This window comes from Pyrgilauda ruficollis, unplaced genomic scaffold (genome assembly GCF_017590135.1).
Source record: "Pyrgilauda ruficollis isolate IOZ18807 unplaced genomic scaffold, ASM1759013v1 scaffold424, whole genome shotgun sequence".
Taxonomy (NCBI): Eukaryota; Metazoa; Chordata; class Aves; order Passeriformes; family Passeridae; genus Pyrgilauda; species Pyrgilauda ruficollis.
The window spans coordinates 28,925-38,400 of record NW_024525757.1 but is presented as its reverse complement, the minus strand read 5'-3'; the positions used below and the strand labels follow the sequence as shown (position 1 = coordinate 38,400).

Sequence of the window (9,476 nt, the reverse complement as noted above, 5' to 3'; positions counted from 1 at the left end):
GCAGACATTGATCTTTTCTCTCTTGTGACCAGTGACAAGACCCAAGAGAATGGAGCTGGGCCAGGGCAGGCTCAGGCTGGAGATCAGGAAAAGGTTCTTCCCTCAGAGGGTGTCAAGCACTGAACTGGCTCCCCAGGGAATGGTCACAGCTGTCAGAGCTCCAAGAGTGTTTGGATGACACTCTCAGGCAGAGGGTGGAATTTTTGGGTGTCTGTGCCATGAGTTGCACTCTATGATCCTGATGGGTCCCTCCCAACTCAGGAGACTTCACAATTGTATAATTAAGAAATCAATTTGCTTATCCTATTGTGACAAGGTGAAGTCTAAGGATGGAACCACTCCTCTCACAGACTTTCTATCCGCTCATGTGAAAGTATTTTGCTAAATATTAAAGGCCCAGTGGTATTGCCTTCCCTATCTGTAAGGTTTATGAAAGCAGCAATGTTTGAAATCAGATTTCCCTGTTTAAAAGCATTGCACATTACCTGAGCTGTTTAGAGTTCAGAGTCCTGCTGCTCACCTTAGAGCATCTTCCAGGACAGCCTGATAAACCTCATTGTTACCCATTAACAGTGTTACCCAAGAGCCCATTAATTATGTGGCTTTCTCTCTGTTGTGCCAAGGTTCCCTGAGTGGTGTAGGACACATTACAGATGTTGGGTCATGTACACTTGGAATCTGCAAATTCCAGGAAAGAAGAGTTACCACCCAGACAGGGTCAGCACTCTGGCAGCAACAGCCAAGGTAGAGCTTTCCCAGAGAACTTATCATTTCCAAAGATTATGTGATTATTTCTGGTGGTTTTGACAGGAAAACAAATGAATAATAAAAAGTTATGTATAGTGAGAACTTACCTTTAACAGATCAGGCATGCTGAGGTACTGTATTCTCTTTTCTGTCCCACTTTGGATCATGAACAGAAACCCTGTTGTGAGCAGTCACTAAAATTACTTTAGCCTTTTATGCTTGTGAGTAAACCAAATTTTCCAGTATTCTGAAAAGTGTTAAGATCCACAGTAAATTCAGAACTACAAAGCACCACAGGAAAAAAACCTGGAATCAGTCTCTACTGTAGACCCATGCAAGAGCACTGTACCTGACCATACCCTACAAGGGAACCCCAAAAGCACAGAAAGGATTCTCCCTCCTCCCAGAGCATCAAGTGACAAATGTTCATAGGTACTCAACTATTTAGGTCGAAAAAGACCTCGGAGATCAAGTCCAGCTTTAACCCAGGACCAACAAATCCACCACTACCCCCTGTCCATCAGTGCCACACCTGCACATCTTTTAAACACCTCCGGGAATGACAATTTCTCCACTGCCCTGGGCAGCCTCTGCCAATGCTAGATAGCCCTTTTTTTGCCCCAATATCCAATCTAAACCTTCCCTGGCACAACTTCAGGCCAGTTTGTCTCATCCTGTCCCTCGGGAGCAGAGCCTGACCCCCACCTACCTCCAGTCAGGGAGCTGTAGAGTGCTGAGGTCTCCCCTGAGCCTCCTTTTCTCCAGGCTGAGCATTCCCAGCTCCCTCAGCTGCTCCTCACAAGCCTTGTGCTTGCAACAGGAAATGGAAAATTCAAGGTTAATGTGTGGACACCTTCAGAGTTCATCCCTGGAGGGCCCAGGGGTGTTCTGAAGCTCTCTTTGAATCCCCAAAAAATGCACATTAGCTTGAATTACAGGCTCTCCCTGCCTGGGGAGCATCACACTGAGCTACCAAAATCCACAGGAATTCCACACCCCTGTTTATATTTTGAGAAAGAAGCCTGGGATCTGAAAGAACAAGTACTTCATATTTCAGTTCAGTATTAGACAGAATTGCCATCAGACTTAACAGCAGGGCATCAAAACAGTATTTATTGACCTGGTTTAACCACATCCTATCATTACCTGCACCATGCCAGGAACAAGCTGTCAGTATCTTACTAGAACTGTGTTGTTATACAAAGATAAGCACATACTATCTCAATTGTATTCAAAAATATCTATTAATTTCACCAGAAATATTTACAAGTGACACTTTTTCTTGAAAAGGCTGCTTTAAGCCAGAAAAAAAATTACAAATAGTAAAGGGAAAATCTAATAAATTAATTGAAAGTCACAATATTTGTCATTGACTGCAAAAGAATCAAAGTTACATTTTTGATTTTATTTTTTAGGGATAGCCAAGAATTCAAGAATAGTGGTTTGTGTCTAGAAACTTATATAAATCTTGTGAAAGAATTAATTTGCTCCTGCAGTAACAACAGCTGCCATGTTTCCAAACTAATCCAGTTTAAAAAACTGTTCTAATAAAGTCTGTATAATTTTAAGTTATTTGTGTAGTCATTTATCTATGAGCTACAGTATTTGCTGGTTTATTTAGAATTTACTTCTAGAATAGAAAAGAGAAAATGCATTTTATAATGGCAGAATCTCAAATTTCATTTACACAAATAGATTTCTATCAGTTCTTAGAAAGTGCCTGTTTATTTCTTCCACTTTGCTCTATGATATACCCCAAAATTCAGAAAAATCAGAAAAGTTTATTCTAATAAAGCAAGAGAACTGATTATTTTGGCCCCATGTATGTAAAAAAGAGATCTGAATGCAGTAAATGACCCCCAAATTAAATGCAAAAAAAAAAAAAGTCTACAGAGTTAAAAAAAAAAAAAAAGAAAAAATCAAACCAAGAAGCCATTCTAGCAAATCACCATCACAAAAAATGCATCATTTGCCAAAGGAGTCATATTATCTATAATATGCTCTGTCAAGCAGAGGAAGCCACTTCATGTCTAGATTGTGTCCTCATGAGGACAGCGTGGCTCCCCAGCAGCGTAAGGATGACATCTAGTGACGGCCACATCCATTTGTTCCCAACAACACCAGCCCAGGCTGCCATCCTCACCTGGAGTGAGAGAGGTTAGGGTTGTACCTACATTTAAATACCTGTATTAAAAAAATGCACATGTGTCAGATATCTTCAAGTGCTTTCCTTTCATTACCTGAATTAAAAAAGAAAAACAAAACAAAACAAAGAAAAAACCTAAAAATAAAATAAAATTTAAAAAAATAAAATAAAACCAAAAAAAAAAAAAAATCAACAAAAAACTACCAAAACCCAAACATGAAGAAAACATTTAAAAAATCTGTAATTTTATGATATATAATCTATGCAAAAATTTGTTTAAACCTTCAAGATAAAACAATTCTCTTGCTATATTAGTGCTATATTGTTCTAATGCAACCTCTAAAGTGCCATGTTCTTGAGTCATTTGTTGTAATGGGATACAATCCTTGCAAAAGCTGTTCCCAAAAGATCATCCTGCATAGCATTTAGTTACAAAGCTATAGTACAGAGAGATTTTTAAAAGTCACACACTCAAGCAGCAGAAAATTCTGCCAACCTCTCCAAAAACATAAAAGATGCTCTAGACTTTTAACATTTTTTCACCAACAGACAGTGCAAACAGTGATCACTCTGGAACCAAGACTATCCATTCACACTTCTCTAATTAGTAAAGAACCTGGGACAAGACCAGAGTGCTTTATTACAAATAGAGCATTATTTTTCTCTGGTTCTATGCACTGCCTCTCTAATAATACATTACAAATAATACAAAACAGTAATTAAGAGTTTGTTGCTCTTTTCTTATTCCCTTCTCATGTTTGTGTACTGGGAAAATGAGTGTTTTTCTCAAAACATTCTCTTCTGTTTATTAGGGTGATCCAACCCCAAACCTTGCTCCCAGAACTGTAGGCTTCATTTTCACCTTTGACTGCAAAAATTGCACTGCTGAGAAGTGCAAGGAATCACAAACTGCATCGTTTGAGAATTACAATACCTTATTTTACAACTGCGGTGTGTGCAAATTGTTATTTCAATTACATTTAATAGTTACAAATATTCTCAAACCATATAAGTATAGTAGGTTCTAGAGAAAGTAACATGGATAACTAATATTCTGCAACTTGAAACAAAAACAATAAATAAAAGTTTGAAGCATTAAAACTAAGAAAAAGTAATCCTGTACATTGTACAGTACCTTTTGGTTAAAGCTTCTTAGCAAAAATATACTAAAGTGTTCTAAGCATTCCAGTTACAGATGGTTCAATATTAAAATTTCAAGGTTTCCTCATCATTAATAAAATATTGCATTTGTCCGTAGGTGCAGGAGAAGATGTGTCTCTCTGAACAAGGCTCCAGTCTTTAAAAATCCAGAGACAACAAGTCTGAATTCAAAGGAATCATTACAAAACTCCAATACAGTACTGAGGATGTAAAGTTGTTGTGCATGAGGGGTTGTTGACATTCCCTTACTCCCCAAAGCAGCTCTAGAGAGCCCACTGGATATCACTGAGGTCAGCTGTGTCTCCCAGGCCCCCATCAGCCTCCAGGTAATTCATCAGAGCTGTCATCACAGTGTCATCGTTCTCACAGATGGCATCAAAGTCCAGCTGAGAATTGCCACCTACACAGTGATTAAAACAGGGAGCTTGAAGCAGGCATAAACACTATGAAGCATGGAGAACATGGTAACTTGCAGAACAGAATTGGTTTGAAGCAAAACATGCCTTTGAAGTCAAGGCAAATATTTCTATGTTAAAAAAACCCCTAACTTGACTCCCTTTTAGTTCAACACCATTCTTCCTTGTTCTGTGTTGTTTGGGTTGTTTTTAATTCTTTTTTCCCAAACCCTTATTAAAGAATTCGCTTTTTCTCCTTTGTGTTTCTTCTTCAGTGTTTTTCTTTTTTGGTTGGTTGGTTTGGGGTTGTCAGGGTTTGGGTTTTTAAATTTTTCTGAAAAGGCTCATAGTTCAACCAGAAGAAAGCTGTAGGTTACAAATAAACAAATAAATCCCTGGCAAATGAGGGAGAAGAGGAAGATGGAAAAGCTTCTAAGAGCTGAAATACAGAATCAGCATCAACATGGCTTTTACAGCATTTTGCCTTTTATGTCAAACATAATGCAGTGGCATTTTCCTCTTACAGCGCCAGGGAATTCTGTATCCAGACAAACTTAACAAGGGAAAGATTAAAAAAATTATTTCTGAACCATTGGGAGCAGCCCTTTGTACCAATTACTCCCAGCTTGCAGCCTAGAAAGAGGTGAAGTGCTAAAGGACAATAATTCACAAATTCCAAGAAGTTCCCTGACATTGCATTGAAATACTTTTCCCTCCCTATCTCTGTCCTGGAGAGAGAGCAGTAAGGTACCTCATGAAAAGTTTAAGAATGCAATGGTAAACTTCAGTTACAGATGTTGTTTTTTGTCATGAGATTGCCTCACTTACCAAATTTTGCTGTTTGCCTTGCAGCAGTAACACATCTGTTTTCAGAGTGCTCTCATCTTCAGCCAGCCACATCTCTTTACAATTTATACGTGGTTGTAAGTGGTGCACTCAGAAATGACACCAGTGATCAGAAGTATCAGCCCTTGCAACCCCCAGAATAGCCCCAAGAGAAATAAATCTTACTGAGGAGAGGTTCATTACTGAGCAATGGAATAGCACCCTGGGTTTGCTCTGAATTCTCCAGAGCTTCTGTTTCTGAAGGACATAACTGAATCAACTCTTTCTTTGGCACCTGAAAGAGCAGAATTGGTAGAAAGGACAGAATTAGATCCTAAATTTAGTCACAAATATTACATCAGAGAAACATCATAGATTCCTGTCAAATTATTAAGAACGGAATAGAGAAAGTGAAAAATATACCTCATCAGGCAGATATTTTGCATTTAGAAACAAATATTTTATAAGTTCATATAGCACTGGACCTGGCTTAAATAAAAGTTGTGACTTACACAGCTGTCAAAGGTACTTCATAGTGATGGCACTGCTTGAGCTTCTAACTCAGCGTTCAGTAAATGAATCCAGTACCAAACGTACTGGTTTGCACTTTCCACACCTACTGCCATAAACTACAAATTCCCAGTGACCTGATGTTTGTCACTGTCAAAACATTCCAGTTAAGAGATTAAAAAAGCCCTCATACCTCCTAGGTTCTATATGCTAACCCAAAAAAAGATAATTTTTTTCCTGATAGTTGTTTTATTTAACACATACATGTAATTTAGCAGGAGAGATTCCTAGGATTGTCTGACTTGTGTATATTCTACCAGGAAATTAATAAAGGCGAAATGCTTTCCAAAAGTATTTTAGGAACAAATGGGATACCAAGGCCCAGAATCAAGAAAAATCTTCAATGAATATGATGAAATTATCCTTATGATGAGACATTACACGATTTAGAGAGTTCAGCATAAATAAGTCAAACAACTCTTCAGGAGAAAGGGGAGAACATATAATAAAAAAAAGGGGGAAGTCAAAGCAGCTCCTAGACCAGAATAGTGGGGGTTTTTCATAAGAAATGAGAATTGCAGTGGAAAGATAAACTATTTCTAACAGGAAAGAAATTTGCATTCAAAGAGCTATTGGAGAAGTTTGTTCATGCCATGTCCACTACAAAACATACAACATATTTAGGTAAGAAGATATGTTAATTATTCCATAGCTATGGGCAATAACTATGTTATTTATATAACTATGTTAGTTATAGTTTATGGTGTTACAAGCACTAGTAGATTTACAAACACCATTATATTAGCATAATTACCCATTTTTAGAAGAGTAATGAAATACCTTCAAAGTCACAATTTTAAACATTTCAAAACAGCACAGATTTTTTTTTAACGTCTCTTCAAAACCATTAAGATTAAAAGTACACATTCACAAAAAAAAATCAGGGCAATCTGGCTCAAACACAGGTTTTGAGCTGACATTAACCTTTTCATTTTGGATTTTTTCAGGCAGGGGTGTACTCACATCACTGCAGTTTATAGTTAAAGCTGGAGAAGGTGACTTCCTGAGGAGATGTGATGGACTTAATTCTCCAGAGGGTGAAGAATGCAACCTAAAATTGCATGTGTTTAGTTGATTTACCAGGTCACATTAAGCAAACACTGAAAACCAGACTGTGTGGTGCAGAACCCACCAGACCTCCCCAGTGACAAAGCATGAGTCTGATAATTCAAAACAATAATGTCTTAAATTCTCCTGAAGATTCTAAATTATCCTGCTCCAAGTTTTGGTAGCAGAAAACAGAGAAGAGATCAGAAAAGACCATGGGTCACAATTCTATTCCTTGAGCACAATTTTCTTCCTCTGTTGAATCACCAGTACAGTCATGTGCTCTGCCAGGCATGAGACTGACATAATTATAATGGTATCTCATAATGCTATTGCTCAACCTAAAAAAACGTTATACATATAATACAATAAAAGTGAAATTGGAACAAACCTCACATAATCATATATTCCTCATGCCTATCTTCACTTAAAAGCCTAGTGATGGTATTATGCATTTATTACCTTTGTAATTCTAAGATTTCATTTGCAATTTCAGTTCCTATACTTCCAGCACCAAGAACTGTTCCAGAGGACATTCCAGGTACACTTACTAAAGACTGTTTTACAGCATCTGTAGACAAAAAAAAAATAAAGCCCAAACAAAACCTTAAACCAAGAGCACTTTCATTGCAGAACAAGGATTCATTTTAAAGTAGCTTTTGTTCTAGATATACATATACAAGTATATATTTTCTTATATGTATTCAGAAATTATACTCCTTTAAATACTGATTCATGGCAGAGGGTGTTGCAATATAAAGTGAATAATCTGTTTGTGAAAATTGTTCGTTTTCCAGTAGTGAAATATATTTAATCATTGCCACTCCCAGTGTCTCTCACAAACATTGCAAAGAACATGAGTTTAAAAAAAACCTTGGATTTCTCACCAACTGAAATCAGTTATTGGAAGAACATTTTGAAAAGCAAATATAAAGCCTTGACAGCAAGATGATAGAATGGCATGCAGAAACCAGAAACTCTGCATAGCAGAAAAATAATAACAAAATATGTTCTGTATCAGTATTCCCCTGTATTTTATAGGTAAACTCAGCACAGTTGCATCTATTCCAAAACTGGGCAAAATATGAAGGATCTGTGACAAAGCACAATATCCTACTAACCAAATCCCCAGCTCTAGCAGAAGCTGCAGGAAATTAAAAGTAGGTTATATGCACTTCTTTTTAGAGTTCTGTGAATTATATCAATTAGGACTCTGAAAGTAACTAGACACTGAAAAAGAAGTAGCTTTAAAAAAAATTAATCCTTCTTTGCATGCAACCTAGAATAGAAAAAACCCAGAACTGGATAAATTTTAACTGACTGATCAGGAGACGCAGCTGTGGTATCTGTAAGAAGCCACACTTGCCTTCTGCAGGTTGGGAACTGTAGAGGACTTCTTCTTCAGCTGATTCCTTATGACCTCTAAGATGTAAAGAAATTTAAAAAAATCCCAAACAAGCCACAAAAAGTCAGCATTTTTTTCCCCAAGAGCAAAATCTAGCATATATTTATGTTTAATTTCAAGAATACTTTACACAGAACCAAAGCTAACATACTCAAACTAGGGAAATATAAGATATTCCTCACATATTTCCATGTTCAATTCTTTGTAATGTTTCTGAGCAGTGAGTGAAATATTGATTTCTACTTACTCTCCAATCTAAAAACAGAGCTAGTAGGATTGTCTGTGTTCCATGATAAGGGAATAGGGCTGTCATTTTTAGTGTTAGGAGGGAAATCAGGTAACCAGGAACAAGGACAGTCAGAGGCTGCCTCGTGTCAGCAGCTGCTGCCCTCCTTCCCTCCTGCAGACAGCTGCAAATACCCACATCTCCAGGGCAGGCAAAAAAGTGTCCTTGGGCTACTGGCCAGCACAGACTGTCCGAACTGCTCTTCTCTGTTTTCTTGGGGAAAAAGGACATGGGCAAAAGAGGTGGGTGATGTTGACCTAAGGCATGAACCAGATACAGAATAGGCAAAAGGCTCCCTCAACAACTTTATTTAATGGAAATAAAATCCCCTCTGTCCCCACTGAAAACCCCAATCACTGGCAAAGATCTTCAGTAGCACTGGAACAATCCCAATTATAGCTCCATTGCAAGGTGCAGAGAATGAAAAATAACTACAAATAAAAAGAATTAAACACACACATTTACTGTCCCCCAGGCTCCACCCTTGCAATCAATTTGAAGAGGATCTTTCTGTCCTGCCTTGCATTTCCACCATCTATCAATTGTGCTTCTCTACATTCTGACACCTGGGGGTAGGGCAGCACTTGGAATTGGGTCAACTGACACACAGAGGGTTGTAAAGACCAGAAGGAAAAGCAGAATTAACTTGACAGTTCCATTTATTCAAATCTACTTCTCTTAAAGATCCTTCCCTTCTTCCTTTAACAAGAAACTCTTTCATCTCTTTTTCTCCTACTGGGAAACAGCATAGTTTTCCAAGTCAAATCCACAACTTAAGCCTGAAACAAAAATAGCTGGTAAATGCCAAAAAGATGTTTGTCCAGCTTGTTCAGTCCCTTTTTGTGCAAGCTTGATGTTTTCTAGTCTTGTTCTGCTTTCTAGGCAGGTTATTTT

General features: G+C 37.7%; 1 protein-coding gene across 1 annotated transcript in view; it reads right to left on the bottom strand.

Moving 5' to 3' along the window:
• Nucleotides 1-1,843: 1,843 nt before the first annotated feature.
• The window catches only part of ARNTL2 (aryl hydrocarbon receptor nuclear translocator like 2), a 32,060-nt gene continuing 24,427 nt past the window's right edge, over nt 1,844-9,476 (bottom strand). The window contains exons 13-17 of the mRNA XM_041477967.1: nt 8,258-8,313; nt 7,354-7,462; nt 6,808-6,895; nt 5,461-5,569; nt 1,844-4,454 (exon numbers count right to left, since the gene is read on the bottom strand). Of these exons, the coding sequence (XP_041333901.1) occupies nt 4,318-4,454; nt 5,461-5,569; nt 6,808-6,895; nt 7,354-7,462; nt 8,258-8,313 (499 nt within the window). The 3' untranslated portion in view covers nt 1,844-4,317. The remainder of the gene's footprint in view (nt 4,455-5,460; nt 5,570-6,807; nt 6,896-7,353; nt 7,463-8,257; nt 8,314-9,476) is intronic.